Source organism: Abrus precatorius, unplaced genomic scaffold (genome assembly GCF_003935025.1).
Source record: "Abrus precatorius isolate BTA unplaced genomic scaffold, Abrus_2018 Scaffold2, whole genome shotgun sequence".
Lineage (NCBI taxonomy): Eukaryota > Viridiplantae > Streptophyta > Magnoliopsida > Fabales > Fabaceae > Abrus > Abrus precatorius.
The window spans coordinates 3,820,584-3,840,964 of NW_020874362.1; the positions used below are offsets into that span (position 1 = coordinate 3,820,584).

Here is a 20,381-nt window from a genome sequence, read left to right on the forward strand (position 1 = left end):
TTGTTGTTGAGTATCGGTTTGCCTCTTCTGGAGTTGCTCATATCAGTAATTTTGTGAATATTTGCACCTTAAGAGTGAAGCTTGAAGAAAACGGGTCAATTTTCAATACCACTTCTAACATATAGGTGGTTCTTTGTCTTATTGCAACTTTAATGCTCATACTTTTCATATGAATGATCATTGATGTTAGTGAAAAGCTTGAAAAGCCTTATTCTATTGTATTTATGATTGAAGATAAGGTTGTTGTAGTGAGAAACTCCAATACAAAGGATGTGAATGGTGAGTGAACTATTCCAATAAGATTTCAAATATATTATATGTTATTCTATGATAGATTTGTTTAAGTAAATTTTGTATTTTTATATAATTTATTTAAATAAAAACGATTAAACAATCTTATTTTTACGTAAATTAGAAATGAACTAGCTCATATTTTAACTAGTTCAAATTAGATAGTAACACACTACTTCAACCTCTAATCTAATGCCTATTATCTTGAATGAGTTATTAAACTTTCAAAGTTTAATAACATTAATAATAATTTCATAAAAAAAATATAAATATAAATAAATAATAAATTTATATCACACTATTTTAAAAATAATATACGTTAAAACATAAATAATATTAATAAATAAGAATCGAGGATAATAATAATAATAATAAATACATATAACATAATTATAAGAGCTTTTTTTTTCATACTGTTAAGATAATTAATCCTTATCAATGTCTAAATATTTTTTTATCACCTTCAACCTGATACAAGTTAAGAAACATAGTAAAAAAAATTATTAACATTTAAATAATTCTTTTTTGCCTTGCAACTTTAGCAAATAGTGTAAGATGCTATTGTTTATAAGTTATAACTATATTATAACATTATCCGTTCAATCTTTTTTACCTTTCTTTTTCCTTCTCTATTTTATTTTACTCTTCATTATTTTCATATTAAAATTTATATTAATTATGTCTATATTATTGTCACCACGACCTATAAAAGAAAATAAAATCAACTTAAAATATTTAACATTTAACTCTTATTATGAAAAATATTATTAATAATAAAAGAATATAAATCAATATGTGATTTTGTTTTTCTTTGAAAAATAAAAATGATGAAATTTTCATTCATTTAATTTTTTCTTCAAAATCTATTTTAATTATTTTTATATCTGGTTAACAAAGAATCAAATAGAATGATACTTTTCTTTATTAAAAAATTGTCAAATATACTTACTAATAACATTATATTTTTAGGGTGAAGAATATATTTAAAATTTACAAGTTTAATTATTTTTCCTTTTTTTTAATCTTTTATCATATTAAATAAAAATGATCAATTACTTAATTAGTCATTTTCTGCCTTCCATTTAGTGATCTATTTCTATCCGAAGAAAGGGCAAAAGAACGGCAAGAGGAAACAAAGTAGAAAATATTTTGTGATGGGCAGCGTTGTAATTTAACACAGGAGGGATAATTTTGTAATCATGTCAGTTGAATTAGAATTAGGGCATGCTTGGAGTAGGTTAGGTTGTGAACCCAAACAAAGCTCCGTGGCGTATAGCTAGTCTGCGCTCGCCTCTAGAGCTCGCTTCTCATTTCTTCTTCACCACACTGTTCAGAATCACAACCCTATATCTTCCATCCTTTACTTATCTTAGTTCAACGTCGCATGCCATAGATTGAACCAAACTGCTACTACGGAATCCATCTTTCTCCGCTCCTAGATTCTCACTCACAATCTCCGCCACACACTTTTCTATCCGTTCCGAAACGATTAGCATCAGAAGATGTCTGGCGGTTTCTTTCGAGTTAGTATCGCGTCACCTTCGAACTAGCAAATGCTCTTTTGCTTATTGTGTTGAATCGGACCTAAGTTATCTGAAAATTTCTTAGATCTTATCTTTTTTATTATTTGCTTTTTGTCACGTTCTCAATCCCTTGTAATTTTAATTGCAGTATGTTACTTATGAATTGTAATTGCTGAAATTTGTATTAGGGAACTTCTGCGGATCAAGACACTCGGTTTTCGAACAAGCAAGCAAAGCTGCTAAAATCGCAAAAGTTTGCCCCAGAGTTGGAACACCTGGTTCGTTTACTTGATTGATTTTGATCTTTAGGTTTTTTAAGGGTTTTTGCTATTTGGAACAACGAGGATTATTATCGTGTATATGAACTTGATAAATTTAATTTGTATCAGTCGCTGCCTTTCTCTATGTGTCCTCCTTTTGTTTCAAATTCAGCTATGCTTGAAAACTGGTTTGTAGGTGGACATGACGAAGGTTAATATGGAGGTAATTAAGCCTTGGATCACTAGAAGGGTGACCGAGCTTCTAGGGTTCGAAGATGAAGTGCTTATTAACTTCATACACAGCCTTCTGGATGCAAAGGTAATTTACCATTTTCTCTTGGAGATTGAAAGTTATTTTACTTTTCACCTTTGTATTTGCCATGACTCATAATCTCAATAATATTGCCATTTTCCCTCTTGTAATGTCTATATGTTGAAATTTGCATTATGTTATTTACCTAACACCTATTTGCTTTTAATATCTGAATGTGCAGTTTTATTCCTCAAAATGAACTATTGTCAATGTACTCACAGTCATGAACTTCTTGATATTTCCGTGCTATAACTTTTCACCATTCACATTCTATTCACTATGATGCAGGAAGTGAATGGGAAGGAAGTCCAAATACAAATTACTGGATTTATGGAAAAAAACACTGGAAAGTTCATGAAAGAACTCTGGGTGCTTCTTCTCAGTGCACAGAAAAATGCCAGTGGTGTTCCTCAGCAGTTCTTGGATGCCAAGGAAGAAGAACTCCAGAAGAAGAAGGTGCTGCTGACTCTTGATATGCCATTCATTGGCTCTCAAAATACCTTTTCTCTTTACTTTGGAGGTCTCTGACAAAAGTTGTGTCTTGTGGATGTTTTAGGCTGAAAATGATCGTATCACAAGTGAAATTCAGAGGAAAAAAGATAAGGAAGGTAGAGATATCATGGAAGGGAGGCTGAAGAAACTGGTAATACCACCGTGTCCATGCTGGAGTTACATTTTATAGAGCTGAGATTTTGGTTTTAACTTCCATTTGTGTTTTCATGGCATTCAGCTAGCTTCTGCAATTATTTGGGTTCATGTCCTTTACCTCAAACTACTGTAGGACGGTGGATTTGATGCGAAGGATAATGATACTGCATCTGACTCAACCTTGAAGCCCAGGGATTCAGGGTACTACGATCGGGATGGGAACGAAACTGACAAGAGGAACGGTGTTAGAGCAAGGAGCAGGTTAAATAGATCAATTCCTTCTTTTTCATAATAATATTTGTTTCTTTCTTTAGTGGTTTCACAGTGGGTTAAACCGTAAAAAAAAAAAAAAACAATGGTTAAATTTCTCACAGTGGGTGGATTTTATGTTAAGTTGTTACTTATTATATAGTAGTGACACATTGTGGAAGAGGCTAGGGAACGTCCTAGTTGATTATTAGAATCCTTGGAAGAATATGCTCAAGTGTGAATATAAGGTGTAACACACTTTACACATAAGAGGCCTGTTTGTAGTATAAACTTGACTAAGAAGCTAACAAACTTCAGTCCTAACCTTAAAATTGGCAATTGGCAACCATAAAATTGCCTAATATAATAATTAATTAAAATCAGTATGAAGATTTTGAGAAATTATTAAAACTTCCTGCATTATGAAGTCATTTGAATTTATTGTTCTTTATTAGTATTTGATATTGGAACATTATATTAGATGTTGTAGGACTTCATCTTTGAAATTTGACGCCAATCATTCCATAAACATTTATTTTGAACTTTCTATTTAAGTTTCAGTTTTGTTATTTGAGTATTTGGTTGGTGTTTGGGTGAAGAGAATCTTGATGAACTTGGCTACACCTTGAAACTTTTCAATTGAGTCTCTAGTACTAAATACTAATTGGCTACACTGTATCATAGGTTTTCTAGGTCCCCCCATTCAGCTGCAGTTTCCACTTCGCCTCATAGGTAACAATATTTAAAACCAACTTTCATATATTTTCCATCTTTTATATTGAATTGAAAGATTGTAAATATGTGGTGCTCGCTGTCTTTGGCAGAGGCTCACCTTCAAGGTCAATGAGCAAATCATTTTCAAATTCTCGGAGCTATTCGGGGTATGATTCTGTATATGCTACTTTAGTTTCTCTTGTCTTGATTCATTCTTGTAGGTATTGCCATTCATTATCTTAATATGATGCATAATTAAACGTGTTACTTGGCCAGCTGTTGGACCTTCATTTTGTTCTCCACCCGTTTTAGTCTTCTGATTAGTATGATATTGTATGATGAATTTTAATTGGGATTTGTCATTTTGTATTAATTGGAATGTGCTGTTTAGTGGTAGACGCAGGTCAAGGAGTGTATCCAGGTCTCCAGAGGCTCAAGGACGCTCCCTTTCTTTTGAAAAGATTCGTCATTCTCTGCGACGGCGATCTATTTCTCCTCGAAGACATTCCCCTCGACAATCTCCTAATAGACGACTATCTTATTCAAGGAGAAGATCCAGATCCCGCTCAAACTACAGATCTCCTTCTCCTCTACGACGTAGAGTGCATTCTCCATTCCATCGCAGTTCACCTTCTTTTCGTCGACGTAGAACACCCTCTCCAGTGCGTCGACGAAGATCACCTTCTCCAGTGCGTCGACGACGATCACCATCTCCAGTGCGTCGAAGATCACCATCTCCAGTGCGTCGACGAAGATCACCTTCTCCACTGCGTCGACGTAGATCACCTTCTCCACTGCGTCAACGGAGATCACCTTTGCGCCGACATAGATCACGATCACCTATTGGAAGGGGGCGGTCGCCCTCTCCTATACGGCCAAGATCACCTATAACTCGGCATAGATCACCTTCACCTTCACCTGTGCGCCGAATACCACCAACCAGTGTACGACTTAGATCAGACTCCCCCATGCAATCTCCCTCCCCCATAAGACGAAGGTATGATAGTAGAATTCGGCGTTCTCTGTCTCCATTGCGGCGTAGATCACCTATTTCTGCTAAGAAAAGATCTCCAAATACTTCCTCACGGAGGTCTCCCTCTCGAGATGAATGGAGTTCTCAGTCTCCAGTTCGGCGTGTATCTCCATCTCCTCCAAGGCACCAGAGAAGTCCTCTGCAGTCTTCTATGGGAAGAGTCAGGTATAGTGAAACTTAATGAAATGCTTGAATATTATTATTTGTGTTGTCTCAGGTGTGCATGAATTTTTTTAATGTGATAATAGTAAAGTTTTTAAAAGAAATATTTTGAATGTAAAATTGTTTATTCATTTTCGAAGCGGGTTGAGAGTTTATAATCAGAAATATTATAATGGCTCTACTCCAAGTCCTGTATGGAACTACAAAATTATGGAGTGATAGTTTTGACAAGGTTTGTTCTAGCAACAAAATTTAGCAAATCTTTGGGGATTGCAGAACCCAAGAAAGATTATCATCTGAGACTCGTGAACCCTCTAGTCCTTTGCGGTCTGTACAAAGAGATAAAAGTGGCAAAGCTTCACACTGTAAATCACAAGATTCAATGTCCACACCTGAGAAGTCTCCAATTCGATCTGTATCTCCACAAGCAAGTAGTGGGACCAGCAGTGAAGACAGAAGGCAGTTTTCCTTGACTTTTTATCCTATGCTCTTGTCTTCTAATCAGTCCTCAGACTTGGAGTGTTTATGCACGTTTATTTGCTTTTTGAAATGTTTAGGCCTCATCAAAGCCCTTTGAAGCAAAGAAGAAAGAAGCTGACCAATGATAGAAGCTTGAGTCCTCTGAAGAAACAAAGAACCCAGAAACCTAGCCATTACAGCCCAGAGACAAGGGAAGAAGCTGAAGAACCATATTATTCTAGGTTTGCATTTAAATTGGATAACTTTCAGTTACTTGGTGATTATTTTTTAAGAAAATAAGTTTCTAAGATAGATTTGTTTATTGTTTTGTTGTCTCTTCTTTCTCAATTTTTTTGTCTCATTCGTAGAGGGGGCAGAGATCCTAAGAAGAATTCATTACTAAACATGTCAAAAGATTCCCCAGTTAGTAAGCAAAAAGATTCACCTGCAAAATTTCGTCGTGAGGATGGGTTCTCTCCTGAAAGAGCAGCGGCTCATCCAGCTTCTAAATATCGTCATTATGATAACAATGATTGGAATAAGAAAGACCGGGAGATAAAACGGTAATATGGTTGGCATACTGCAGTTGTTCTAATTTTAATGCCTGTACAACACTGCATACATTTCTGATAATGGAAAACTCCTTTGGCAGTGATAAATCTTCTGGAAAAGGCACCGAGTTTTCTGCTCAACAGAAGTCACCAATGAACAAGGAAACTTTTTCCAGGGAGAAGCTTCATGAATCTTATGCTGTAGATAAGGATCGGTCCCATTCAAATTATGCCAAAAGTTGTGATCGGCGCCACAAATCTGAAGCCACTGAAGATTTAGTCGAAAAAGTTGACCTTGTCAATCAGAGTGCTTCATATGATTCTGTTTCTGAGGAAAGTGGTAAGCGTAGACGGGAGGGAAAGGATAGGAGAAAGCATAAAAGGTCTGAGAAAAAATATGCATCTTCTGATGAGGATTATAGTTATGATTCTGAGTTGGAGGACAGGAAAGAGGCTAAGAGAAAGAGAAAGGAGGAGAAGAAACTGCGGAAAGAGGAGAAGCGTCGAAGACGTGAAGAAAGACGGCGGAGAAGGGAAGAACGGCGTACTGAGAAGCTGAAAATGAAGAGTAAAGCAGACGATATTTCAGATGACGAAGCTGAACCAATGGATTGTCATCGAAGTGACAGTGAAGAGATGCCATCTGAGCAAAAGAAGCTTGAGATTGAATTACGGAACAAGGCTCTAGAATCCCTCAAAGCAAAGAGGAGCATGAATAACTGAATACAACACTATTGAGTTTTAAGTTTTATGATTTAAAAACTTATTGAGAAATATCTTAGCTTATTTAAGAAACCTGGCTTTACAAATGTTATGTTTTTTTATTTTTTTGGTAGATGTTTGATGTCGTCTATCTTTAATGCTGGCAGCGGAAATGGATAAATGACGCTTTCTGAGCAAATCTGTTGAGTACAACTCTATGCAGACATTGCCCTATGTTTACTGGTAATATTTGTCTCCCCTTGGTTGGGAATTTCATGCTTTGGGGGTGTTGCATCTTGGTTTTGTCTTCTATTGTTTCTTCTGCCATCTTGGTTGTTTCTGGTTTGTGTTCTTTTTCTTCTTTTCCCTCTGGCTTTGATGTGGTGGGTGATGTTGACTAGTTTCTTTTTTAGACCAGATTAATCCTGAAGGTATTGTGAATATTATTAATGAGGTTGATACTAAATTAGCTTTCTGGTCAATTGGTAGATGAAATTTATGTCAACTCTAGATGACCTGGTGAGAAGACCATGTGCAGGCCTATATTTTGAACTTCAATTCAGGTGAAGTTTTTTCATTCTTTTAGCATCTTTTTGGTTCTAGAAGAGCTTCCTTAGTAAATCTGTTGTATGTACGTAGGTGGTCCTTTCTCGCTATACTTTTTTCAAAACTCTTAACCTTGTATCTTGGGAGTTGTTCCTGGGCTGTGATTCCTGGTTATCTCCATGATGTATTTCTTGGCTCCATATTGAGCTTGATGCATCTGTGTGCTTTGTACAGACGTGTTTTTCTGAATGTATTGTGTGCAAGAACATCAAATCGCTGTCTTTGAAGCATTCTGGTGTGGTGGGTTTCCTCATGGTTGCTTCGTGTAGGGCAATTAGTTTATTTTGGATTTCCCTGTTTTGTTGCAATGTTAATGCGTTGTTGTTTATTTTAACGTTATGAACTCGTTTTTTGTGGCTGTTAAGTTCAAAGAATGTTTTCAATTTTCCTTTCTTGCAGTGCAAAGATTTTGGGTCGTTTAGTTTCGGAAAATGTTTTTTTTTTTTTTTGTTTTTCACTTTTAATTTCAAAATACATTTCATTTTTATTTTGTTTCTTATTTTAAAAGGTTTTATGCAGAAAATAGTAATAGAAAAACGAAAAATGAAAATAAAAAATTGGCTTCTGAAATAGAACACTGTATTTTCATTCTCAAATAAAATTTTAAGGTTTATTTTGGGACCGTAGCATTTTTAAGGGTTGTTTGACTCTAGTTTTTATTTTTTATTTTTTTTATCCATTTTGGTCTGAAGTTACTTTAGTTTTCAAAAACTAAGTTGGCATGGTTTAAGGTCCTATTTGTGGCCTTTTTCAAACTGTTTAGAATAATTATGTCAAAATAAGGAAAGAAATTTGGAAAGGAACTGATTCTTTTTCTTCTTCAAGTGGCTTTTGAAAAGTTTTAAAAATGTAGTACAATTATTTTTTTTACATCAATGAACAGGTCGTGTTCTTACCAAGTATAGTGCATTGCGAGTGAGATATCTTTTTTTTTTATTAGCAGTGTGTTTTTTTGACAGCCAAGGTCTGTTATAGTTCTTTAAAATGAGTAAAGATTGTATGTAGGTGATAAATTAATGATTTTATGTAAAATGAAGGTTTTTTTGGTGTGTTTATGAAAAATAATTTTATTTGAAAGCTAATTATAGTTACGGTTTATTTAGAAATTATTTGTGCCTTCTCAATAATCTGAAACTAGTGATTTTCAGGTTGACTGTTTTTTAAAGTTTGAAGAAATACATTAATAGTTGAAATTGATTTGATAAGATCTATTTATTTTGTCGAAATATAATCAGTAATTGTTACTAATTTTTATACCCTAAAAGTTTGTTGGAGTATTTTTATTATTTAAAAAACGGAGGGAGCGAGTAAACAAGTTGCCCGTAAAAACATACTGCTTCCATCCCGCTCTGAACGTTGTTCCCAATTAATATTTGATTTATTCCTGAAGTATTCAAAACTTAAAAGTAAAGCACTATTAAATTAACGTGTTTAATTAATCTCATCCAAATCGGGTGAGTTTGGTAACTATCTCGTAGCACATGTTTCTTCATGTCAAGATGCATACTAACAAATCAATTTGTAAATAACCGAGTGAAATTTACCGTGTTTATAGGAAATTCGTTATATCACTTTATCAGAACATTTTACCCGCGACAATTAGTTTTACTCAGATAAGCTATAATCTGTAGTGTCTGCAATGCAGAAATTAACTATTGAGCTATAATTTGAATATTGTTAACTTTTAATATAATTAGCTTAGTAGTGTGTGTAATATATAAATATTATACATACATAATTTAATAATTATAAAACGTAATTTTATAAATATGAATCGTCATAATATATTATAAAAATTAAAAGACAAATTAAAAATTTTACCTGATTATAAAAGTAATTCAATATAATAAAGAAATATATATCAATTATGATGTATATTTTGATAAAAAAATAATTTATATATTTAATTTATGTTAAATGTAAAAAATACATATATTTTATATATAATATAGATAGAAAAGTGTGAAATACATTTTAATGTTTAAAATAATTTTGTTATAATTAACTAAAGAAAGAATGATAATATAACAAATTTTGAGAAAAATAGATAAAATTAATAAAGTTTGCAATTTTCGTTAATACTTTTTATTGAGAGTACTGTAAATATTATATTAAATATCATAATAAATATTCATAAAAAATTGAATTTATTTAAAGTAATAGGAGAAAGTTTACAATTGTAAACATAAATATTTACAAAAAATTTAAAAATTTATATAAAATATTAAGAAATTTTTTATAAATATAAAAATAAGTATTTATGAAAAATTAAAAAAAATTGTATAAGATAATTAAAAATTTAATTAATAATTTTAATCTCAAAATTTATAATATTATTAACAAAGAGGAAAGTAGAACGTAAAACTATTATAGTAAAAGAGAATGTAAAAAAAATGTGATTAATATATTATTTTTGATTAATTTTAATTTTAATATATACATATGATGAATTATAAAGGAGAGTAGTTTTTCTTAATGTTTCACTTTTCATAGACTTTTATTTATACATGTGTATTATGTGGATATTATTAAATTAAAATATTTAGTTTTTAAAATATGATTACTTTTAATTTAATAAATGTTATAAATTTAAAAAGGAGTAAGAATTTTAAATATTAATGAAATATTTTATCATATTAAATTAGATTAAATTTAGGAGATACATATTCTAAAATAAAAAAAATTATAAAATTTTTAAGTTAAGATTGAATTGAAAAATTAAATATTATTAATATTGGAGAAATTCAAAACTTACAAAATATACAGAATAAACTTTTTTTGTTTGTAATTATCTAAATTTATGGGACTGTGTTATGTAAATGGTTCATATAAGAACAAGCAAATTGAAAAACTAATTTAATTTGCTTGAATACAGGCAAACATAAAATATCTTTTAAATTCGAAGGCTTTTTCATGCCTTGTATCGGGGCACCATTTGCTTACCCTAAAATTTAATTTTAGCATAAATTTTTTTTCCAAAGTGCATCAATGGATGGAAAGATAACAAGAATGGAGAGGATACAAATTTGGATTCCCAAGTGAAAAGGGATGGTGAATTTGTGCGTTGTTTGAACGGTTGGCGTTGGATATTTTTGCAATGGATAAACTCTGACTACGTGGCTATAGCCAATTCGCTGGCTTCTTCCATTCAGATAATTTCCCCAACATCAAACAAAACTAATGGTTCACTCAGTAGCTAAGAGATGCACAAACCAAACTCTAACTGAAGGCGAAGGGTCACCTTGGAAATCTTCACTCTATCCATGGCTCCCACACTCACATCCAATTCATCTCTTTTACCCACCACCCCTCATTCAAGGTTGACCCTCCGCAACCCAAGGCTAAGAGTCTTTGCTAAGAAGTCACTTAGTCAGCAAGGTGAAGATGGAGCTACCTCTTCCAATTCCAACCCCTTTCGTCTCAACTTTGGAAAGGTACCTGATGTCACATCTTTGATCCCACTTACAAGCAACACTTCTTCTCCCGGTTTTTCCTTTAGGCGCAAGGATCCTTCAGCAGTCTTTGTGGCTGGCGCAACAGGCCAAGCTGGTATTCGCATTGCACAAACGCTGCTGAGAGAAGGTTTTAGTGTACGTGCTGGAGTCCCCGAACTTGCTTTTGCACAAGAACTCGCTCGTCTTGCTACTCAATACAAGGTAAGCTTCTTAATCAAACACTTCTATAGCTTGCATTTCTATTGATCAATTCTCCAAATTGTTAATATCTTATAAAGGGTCAGTTCAACAGTAAGCAAACTACACAACTCCTATAATTAAGCCTTTTCTTTCTTAATTGTACTTCTAAAGAAAGTATAGGATCAACTCGGCCATTACACAAATAACAAAAAAAATCAAAATGAAATCAAGCTTTGTAGCAAGTATATGTGGGTAAAATTTACGACATCGTAATGTGAAATTGATATGTATAGAGCAAGCAAATCGTAGCAATGTATTGAAATTGAGTTTGGATTCACGACTGCTAATGACATGTTTAAAAGGGTGTAATAAACGTGAATACAAGCTAGAAGTCATAACTAAAAAAACGTAAAATTTATAATCGTTTAAACGTGAATCTAAATAAGTCTTAAATAGTTATAATTTCATGGTTATAAGTATTTCAATATATTTTTAAACACTATGAATTTATATGAAATTTCCATTTCCATTTGGAGTACGTTCCGGTTACTGATGCATGGGCAACGCGACACAGATCATATCAAAGGAAGAGGCGAAGCGTCTAAACGCAGTGCAATCAAGCTTCGATGATGCAGATTCAATAGCCAAAGCAATAGGCAATGCGAGCAAAGTGGTTGTGACAATTGGGCCCACAGAGAATGGGCCAACGACACCGGTCTCAACTTCAGACGCATTGCAAGTGGTTCAGGCAGCACAGCTGGCAGGAGTAGGCCACGTGGCCGTCATCTACGACGAGAGCATCGCGGGCGGCTCAACCTACAATGTACTGGATGGCATCTCCTCCTTCTTCAACAATCTCTTCTCTCGGTCTCAACCATTGACCATACAAGAGTTCTTACAGAAAGTGATCGAAACAGACGTCAAATACACCTTCATCAAGACAAGTTTGACCGATGATTTCACACCCGAAGGTTCATACAATGTGGTCGTCTTAGGCGAAGGAAGCCCCGGTTCGAACGACTATAAAGTAATGTAATGTATGCGATAATATCTTAATGATGTTGTATTTTATCTTCCTTTTTCCCTCTCTTTGTTACATTCTTATTTCCATTCCATACTTTTATGTGTTTAGTTTTTTAAGAAAATGATGATTATTATAGGTATCAAAGTCCAAGATTGCATCCTTAGTGGCCGGTGTCTTCTCCAACACAGAGGTAGCAGAAAACAAGGTATCATTTTACATTCTCTGGATAATGCATCCTCACATGGCCATATACATTTGAAAGGACAGTGTTACATGAATCATCCTAAAAGAGTCATTATAAAAAAATCATCTTAATTTTTTTTTATATATATTTATATAAGAGGATTAGTAAGAAGATATTATCATAGGGGGTTTAGAATTATTCTATTTTAAAAAATAGAAGATTGAAGCTTTCTGTTGACCAAGATACCTTTTTTTTCGTTTTTTGTTTAATCTCTCTCTCTCTCTCTAATAGGTTGTCCAAGTGTACTCGAACCCGAGTGCCCCCTTGAAGCAAGTAGAAGAACACTTCAGGTAAATTGGTTAAATATAGGTTGTTTCTTTTTTTTTTTAAATCTAATTTTAGTTCTTAAAACTGAGTTGAAGCATCTAAAAGTAGCAAGCTTTTATTGAAAAAAACCCTATTGATGGCATTGAAGTTATAATAGTATAATAAATATGTATTTTTTTTAAAATAAGTCGTACTATTATTGGTTATTTAAACTTAAGGGTCAAGGTTAACATTTTTCTTTGGCGTTGCTTTCCTTAGAGGAGGATGGGAATCCATTTGTGTTTGATTTTTAAGTTTCATTACAGCACTATTCCTGAGGATGGAAGGAGACAAGTGTATGCTGAAATGCTGGAGAAAGCTAAAGCAGAGGAAGAAGCAAGAGTGGCTGCTGAAAAGGCTCGTGAAGCTGCTGAAACATCAAAGAAATTGGAAGAAGAGGTGAAGAAGCTTTCGAAGCAAGAAGCACGGGCAACTAGTCTAGCTCAAGAGGCTCAAGAGGCTCAAGAGAAGGCAGAGGCGGCAGGGGCATCAGTGGAAACCCTCTTGAACAAGGCAAAAGATTTTGGTGCAGGCTTTTCATGGCAAAAGTTGAGCTCACAGATTGCTACTTCAACCCAAAAGGGTGATGAGGATGAGAAACCAAAGGTTCAATTAGCCACTATAAGGGGACAAGTCAAGGCTCGGAGTCTTGCACCTAACAAGGCAGTGGTTAAACAAACAACTCCAAGAAGTGGTGGTAGTAAACCAAAGGTGGAAAAACCAAAGCAAGAAGGGACAGAAAAGGAGGTGAGGAACGTGTTCGGTGGCCTGTTCAAGCAAGAGACTATCTATGTTGACGATGATTAGTGGAAGTTGAACATACATTGCACAGCTTAAAACTATGTTGTTTGCGTCTGTGGTAATGGTAACGTAGATAATTTGGTTGGATGGTGTATGGTTTTGTAAAGTTGTATGTTTTGAAACATAATATTTATTTATGTAATTGTATGCCCTATTTTCGGGGGGAAAACAATAAAAACAAGGTTTTCCCTTTCCCTATATTATGCATTCTTGCTTCTATGTTTAGATTTTGGTTTGGAATAAGAATTTTGGGTGAAAAATATTAGCAGCACCATGACTCAAATTTTCTAATAGAAATTCTCTTCACACATAAAATTAATTTGAGATGTTTTTTAAAAAGTTTGATATGAATCATCTCAATCAATTAATTGAAATAGTTACTTTAAATTAGGTCGGAAATATTTATGGCCTTGATTAATGCAATGCTAACAATGGATTTTTCAACAGGTACATTTTGAATGCATAATTAGAGGCTGTCTATATTTTGCTATTCAAGAAGTAATCCAGTTCTTGAAATTAGTATAATGTTAATTTTTTATACAATATATATAAATTAAAATTTCATGCTTGTTTTTTATTGAAAAAAAGAATAAGCTTATATATTTTTACAAAATTTTACTGTGCATTATAAAAAGTATTAAATGAAAATTAAATATATTTCATGTTTAAAAAAGACATGGAAATGTGTCTCGGCGCAACATAAATAACAAAGACATGAAAGTTATATCTAATCTACAGTGACATGGGGTCACTCAAAACTTTACAAATCTGTAATAGACATCACGTAACGCTCAAAATAAGTACTTTCTGTTCTTGTTTGCATTTGGATGAACGTTTAGATAAGTTTTTTTAAAAGAAAAAATTAATATAAATAATCAATAATTTTTTTATAAATTAAAAATAATTTATCTTTTTACGTCTTAAATAAGATAAATAAAAAAGATTATTAATTTTTTTTAAAAATAGATAAGTATAAATTATTTTTAATTTATAAAAAATATTAAATTTTTATATTAATTTTTATAAAAAATTCAACCAAATAAAATCTAGAATAATCAATTAATTGTTTATAATAAATATTTTTTATTCTTAAAGTTAGCAATAGAGTTATATTATTTTATAATAATTGCAAAGAGATAAAATATTACTAAATAAGTAACTAAATTAATATTTTAAATAAATTATTAGTCTTTAAAAATATCATATCTTGTGATTTTGGTTATTGTAAAAATTTTATTCGACTTTAGTTTTTAAAAGTAAAAAAAAAAGTGATTTTACTCCTTGATAAAAGACTAAAATTATGTGCTTTTTATTAAAAATAAATACTAAAATTAAATAATTTTTTATAGGAACTAAAATATGAAAATATAATATTTTTAGAGATTAACAACTTATTTAAATTTTAATTTTTTTATTAATTTTTATATATAATATGAAAGAAAAAGTAAGAAGAAAATTGAGTCACACAGTGAAAATGACAATAAGCAGAGTATTATAATACTTATCTCAATACTCACATTTAAAAAAAAATACTTATACCCAACTTCGTACTTGCGTGAGTAGTAATTTAATTCTTATACCTGTACTCTTTGGATATCTGTATACCTATACTTACATCTATTACCCTCACTTATCTAAAAAAACACTTATAAAGAAAAATATGCTTATGTAACTTCACATCAAAGTAATATAATAATACAAAAATTTAATATACAATTATCAAATAAAGTTCAAGCATAAATCAATGTTGTCAAATGGCAGAAATGGTGGTAGTTTTTAACCCCGCTGTTACACTGCCTTTGTTAAATGGCTATTTTGCATGGTGGCGCCATGGCGGTAACGACAGCCATGGCAGAAAATTGTGAAAAATGGCCGATTTTCATGATTTGGGCCCAAACCTGACCAGGTCCAAGGTTGACCTGTGCATAAACTTAGGTAAGTCTCTCTTCTCCGTCACTCAAAACCTTCCCTCTCATCTCTGCTCATCTCCCATCTTTTTCTATTTCTCTTCTCCAATCTTTGTCTTCTTCGATGTAGATTTGCACTTATCTCAGATCTTTCTCTTCTCTGACCTGCTCTGTTCTGTTCTGTTCATCTCCTCCATCTTCAGCGACCTAAACCTCCATTTTCGGCGACCTCAACCTCCATCTTCAGTGACTCCATTTTTTTCGGTAACCATCCTTTTTTGTTTTTCCCTCTCTTTTGCAGTTTTTTTTTCTTCATTTCTGTTTTACCCTTTCCATATTTCAATTTTTCCTTCGTCCACATGTCTATTTTTTCTCTGTTTATCCTAAAAAGAAAAATTATCTTTATTTCAGCTTCTCTTAACATAACTAAACAAAAATCTTCATCATCAAGTGCTTCTAATCGATCTGACCCGATATGGAAATACGCTCATTTGTTGAAAGAGGGTGATACAAATAACATTATATATAACTTTTGTGGAAAAGTTATGAGTGCTAGAATCACTAGAGTGAACAACATTTGATTGGAAAGAAAAGTAACATGAAAGCTTGCCCCAAGTGTCCTAAAGAAGTTAGAAAAGAGATTAAGGAATATCAAAAGGATAAAAAGAGTCAAAACAACTCTAAGATGCCAAATGTGAGAAGCTTTGAAAGTATAAGCTATAATAAAAGTGAGGATGTGGAGGATACCCAAACTCATAGTATTATATGGGTAATCAGAAAGGGTCAATGGATTTGTTTTGTAGAAAGCTAGAAAGTGCAATTGAGAAAAGGAAAAAGTAAACGTGAGACAAGCAAATATAAGAGAAGTTTGTGACAAAGAAGCCAAAGTAAGGGTCCATCAATACACAGCTCAAGTTTGGTATCAAGTTGGCCTGTCCTTTAACCTCATTAAAATGAAGAGTTTCAAGAAATGCTTACAGCTGTTGGTGCTTTTGGTCCAAATTTACCAGTTCCAAGTTATCATGATATTTGAGTTTCACTTCTTAAGAAAAAGCTAGAATATATCGATTCTCTCATGAAAGATAATAAGGAGCAATGGAGCAAACATGGATGTTCCATCATGTCAGATGCATGGATCGATCGAAAGCAAATATGCTTGATTAATTTCTTGGTCAACTCTCCTACTGGGACTATGTTTGTGAGGTCCATTGATGGATCTAATTTTGTGAAGACCAGTGAAAAATTATTTGAGATGCTTGATACTCTTGTAGAAGAGATTGGAGAAGATAAAGTTGTGCAAGTGATAACGGATAATGGAAGCAATTATGTCTTGGCTGGTAAGATGTTGGAAGCGAAAAGATAACATCTTTATTGGACTCCTTGTGTAGCTCATTGCATAGATCTTACGCTAGAAAATATTGAAAAGTTTCCCTTGATAAAGAAGACAATTCAAAGGAGAATATATGTTGTTGGCTTTATCTACAGTCATTCAAGTACCTTGAGTTTGTTGAGAAATTTTACAAATACGAGAGAATTGGTGAGACATGCGATTATTCGATTTGCAACTTCTTTTCTATCTTTAGGAATGCTTCATCAAGAAAAAGCAAATCTTAGAAAGATGTTTACTTTTGAGAAGTGGTGTAAAAACAAGTTATCAAAGGAAGCTAAAGGGAAGCAAGCAACAAAAATTCTATTAAATCCTGTATTTTGGAATAATTTGGTATATACTTTGAAAATCATGACTCCTCTTGTCCGGGTGTTATGTTTGGTTGATGGAGAAAGAAGACTAGCCATGGGGTATATTTATGAAGCAATGGAGAAAAGTGAAGAAGCTATTATGAAGTCATTTAAAAATAATGAAAATAAATACAAAGATGTGTTTGCAATCATTGATAATAGATGAACTTGTCAGCTTCACCTTCCATTACATGCAGCTGGTCACATTTTAAACCCAAAATTATACTATGACAACCTCAAATTGAATTTGATTTGGAAGTTACAATTGAGCTGTATGATTGTATCAAGAGGTTGGTGCCAAGTTAGGATATGCAACAAAGCATACTACTTGAAGCAATTTATAAGAGTGGTGGTGGTCTCTTTGGGTCCGACTTTGCAAAATCACAAAGAAAAAACATTACTCTTAGTAATTCATCAAAATCTTCAATATTTTAATTTTAAGATTATAATTCATCTTTAGAGTTATAATTTATCTTTTATTTTATAGCTCAATGGTGGAGAATGTATGGACATTCAGCTCCACATTTCCAGCAACTAACTATCAAAATTTTAAGCTTGACATGTAGTGCATCCGGATGTGAACACAACTGGAGTATTTTTGAACAAGTAGTTTCTTATCTCTCGAGCCTACTACTTTCTTCTAAAAATTAAAAAGAAACTAATTAATATTCTTATAATTAAACTTATGTTACAAATTCATTCAAAGAAGAGAAATAGGCATGATCACAAAAAATTACATGACTTGGTTTATGTGAAATACAATCAACAATTCAAAAAATGTTACATATTTTGTAATTGAATTATGCTTTGGATTGTGGGTCATACTGCATATATTTTGAGTTAATTATTTTTTATCATTTTCTGTGGCCTATAGTATTTTTTTAATATTTTATTATATTCGCCATAAACCCGCTGTAACTTTATGGCAGTTTTTTGAATTTCCGCCATGAGCTGTCATTTGCCATTGATAACATTGGTATAAATAGAAAACAAATATTCAAATATCATACGGTTGCTGCAATAGGTTTAAATGACGCATACGTTGCGAATACAAGTAAGGTTAGGATAGAGAAACTCAAGTACTAAACGACAACGAGAAGTACACACAACACAATTTTTTTTTTTAATTTTTGAATCTAAAATTGAAAGAAAAATAATGGATTTAATTAAAATAATATAATATAATTAATAATCTATATGTGTGTATATATATATATATATATATATATATATATATATATACACACACATATTGACACTAATATTTTTAACCTATGTACTACACCAAAGTAGTTTTTTAAAAATAAATATTTATTTGAAAAATAATTTTAATGAATTAAATATTTATAATGTATATAAATTTAATAGAAGTAATTTGAATAAAAGATAAATAATTATAATAAAATCTTGTAATAAAAAAATTATACTCCTCTATTTGAAAAAAATATTATTTAACAAGTAAATTGTAATAAAATATATATAATAAATTCAGTAAAATAAACAAAAATAAGAATTAACAATATTTTTTATATTTATATTTTTTAAAAAACTTCTTTAAATGTAAATAAATGATAAGAATAATATTATTTATATTCAATATATTATAGTGTGCTTGTTACACATTTGTTGCATAAAAAAATTATTTTAAATTAAAATATAAAACAAAAAATTTAAATACTATCAATAAATAATAATCTTACTTAACCGTAGGTGATTATAAAATTATAAAATATTTCTAATATATTTAATATTTATCATTCACTTTCTAATTTAAATATTAATATAATTTTATTTTAAAAAAATATTTGTGTGAAAAATATTTTATATGTGTATCATATATAAATAATTTTTTTAAACAATTCAATCTTATATCAACTATGTAACAATTAAATTGTATTAATTCAGTTAAACGATATAAAATAGTAAATAATTTTTTCTATTAAAAATATGAAAAATAAATTAATTTTATGATTTACTTTATTAGTGAATATATTTTTATGTTAATTTTATAAAACAATTATTTATACTGATGTAAATATTTATTTTCTATTAAATAGATTTTATATCTTTATATATGTATTCTTTTATTTTGAGTAACATAAATATTTATATTAAAATTTTTAACCTCTTATTTTACATTGAAAAAATTTTGAAAATAAAAAATTATAAATTAAAAAACAATATTGTTCAAAATAGAAAATTTATTTATTTAAAAAAATAAAATAATTATGACATATAAAAGAATTGAGTAGAAAACATAAGACATAAAATTAAATAAAATAAATAATGAAATCTTTATCTTGATCTAATTTTTACAAAAGCATAAAAAAATTTCTAAAAAATTAAAAGTGAGTTGAATTCTTGTTTTTCTGAATCCCTAGTTACTCAATTCTATGATTTTCTATCCTATAAAACAAAGAAAGGGTTAACTATTTGTTGCAAAATAACATGTATAAATTAAAATAAAAATTAATATTTAAGAGTAGAAAGTGGAATAATATTTCTAATTACTGCAATGTAGTTTGTAAGAAGATTCTCTTTTTTCATAACATATATTAGTATCATATTTTAAAATCAAATATTAGTATTCACTTGTTGACTTTATTTGATATTTACATATGTAAGGTCTTTTTTTAAAAAATTATACTGAAAATATAAAAAAATATGAAAATTTATAGTATTAATAAAGTATTTTATTAATGTTGTATAAATATTTAATTTTCTCATTCTAAATACACGTTCTACAAGAAAATATAATAAAAGAAAGAAAATAAAACTTAACTTTATTGAAAATGACTTAATGATTAACATTTGTTCTGACTAAATGATAAAAAAATACATAATGAAGGTGTATAAATAATAAAAAAAAATTAATGAATTATGAATGCTATATATCGCACAAAAAATGAATCAATCTTATACACAATCACTTATAAAAAAACTTATACAACTTCACAGAAATGATATAATAATACAAAAATTTAATATATAATTGTAGAATAAAGTTTAAATATAGATAAAATTTACAAAATAGTATATATATATATATATATATATATATATATATATATATGCAGGTATGAGGTAAGATTAATACTTAAATATCTATATCCGTACTCATCTTCGTTAAAATTTGTGAATGTCTTTATACTCACACCTATATCTATTTAGCAGGTAAATACTCTGCTTTTTGTGAGTAAATTTTATAGATATCTA

At 30.8% G+C, this 20,381-nt stretch overlaps 2 protein-coding genes across 5 annotated transcripts; both read left to right on the forward strand.

Moving 5' to 3' along the window:
* Positions 1 to 1,515: 1,515 nt before the first annotated feature.
* Positions 1,516 to 13,296, forward strand: LOC113857457 (serine/arginine repetitive matrix protein 1). 4 transcript variants are annotated; one of them, XM_027489379.1, is made up of 19 exons: positions 1,523 to 1,814; positions 2,003 to 2,092; positions 2,271 to 2,393; positions 2,676 to 2,843; positions 2,944 to 3,030; positions 3,169 to 3,296; positions 3,969 to 4,016; positions 4,109 to 4,165; positions 4,390 to 5,196; positions 5,470 to 5,652; positions 5,751 to 5,894; positions 6,021 to 6,215; positions 6,305 to 7,148; positions 7,395 to 7,468; positions 10,493 to 11,167; positions 11,721 to 12,173; positions 12,307 to 12,375; positions 12,646 to 12,704; positions 12,987 to 13,296. In XM_027489379.1, exons 1-13 carry the CDS (start codon positions 1,794 to 1,796, stop codon positions 6,924 to 6,926), a joined length of 2,673 nt encoding a protein of 890 aa, XP_027345180.1. In that variant the 5' UTR covers positions 1,523 to 1,793; the 3' UTR covers positions 6,927 to 7,148; positions 7,395 to 7,468; positions 10,493 to 11,167; positions 11,721 to 12,173; positions 12,307 to 12,375; positions 12,646 to 12,704; positions 12,987 to 13,296. The 4 variants fall into 4 exon arrangements, with proteins under 4 accessions (XP_027345181.1, XP_027345180.1, XP_027345182.1 ...); XM_027489380.1 differs by lacking the exons at positions 10,493 to 11,167; positions 11,721 to 12,173; positions 12,307 to 12,375; positions 12,646 to 12,704; positions 12,987 to 13,296 and adding an exon at positions 7,545 to 7,896 and having other exon boundaries at positions 1,516 to 1,814; XM_027489381.1 differs by lacking the exons at positions 10,493 to 11,167; positions 11,721 to 12,173; positions 12,307 to 12,375; positions 12,646 to 12,704; positions 12,987 to 13,296 and adding an exon at positions 7,686 to 7,936.
* Positions 10,775 to 13,527, forward strand: LOC113859327 (protein PLASTID TRANSCRIPTIONALLY ACTIVE 16, chloroplastic). The gene is made up of 5 exons (XM_027492133.1): positions 10,775 to 11,167; positions 11,721 to 12,173; positions 12,307 to 12,375; positions 12,646 to 12,704; positions 12,987 to 13,527. The coding sequence occupies exons 1-5, from the start codon at positions 10,775 to 10,777 to the stop codon at positions 13,525 to 13,527; spliced, it is 1,515 nt and encodes a 504-aa protein (XP_027347934.1).
* Positions 13,528 to 20,381: the final 6,854 nt, after the last annotated feature.

Coding starts and splice junctions, on each gene's coding strand:
- LOC113859327 (XM_027492133.1), top strand. CDS start 10,775: ATGGCTCCCACACTCACATCCAATTCATCTCTTTTACCCACCACCCCT. Junction 12,376..12,645: donor CAGAGGTAGCAGAAAACAAG/GTATCATTTTAC, acceptor TCTCTCTAATAG/GTTGTCCAAGTGTACTCGAA. Junction 12,705..12,986: donor CAAGTAGAAGAACACTTCAG/GTAAATTGGTTA, acceptor GTTTCATTACAG/CACTATTCCTGAGGATGGAA.
- LOC113857457 (XM_027489380.1), top strand. CDS start 1,794: ATGTCTGGCGGTTTCTTTCGA. Junction 2,394..2,675: donor ACAGCCTTCTGGATGCAAAG/GTAATTTACCAT, acceptor ACTATGATGCAG/GAAGTGAATGGGAAGGAAGT. Junction 5,895..6,020: donor GAAGAACCATATTATTCTAG/GTTTGCATTTAA, acceptor TCTCATTCGTAG/AGGGGGCAGAGATCCTAAGA.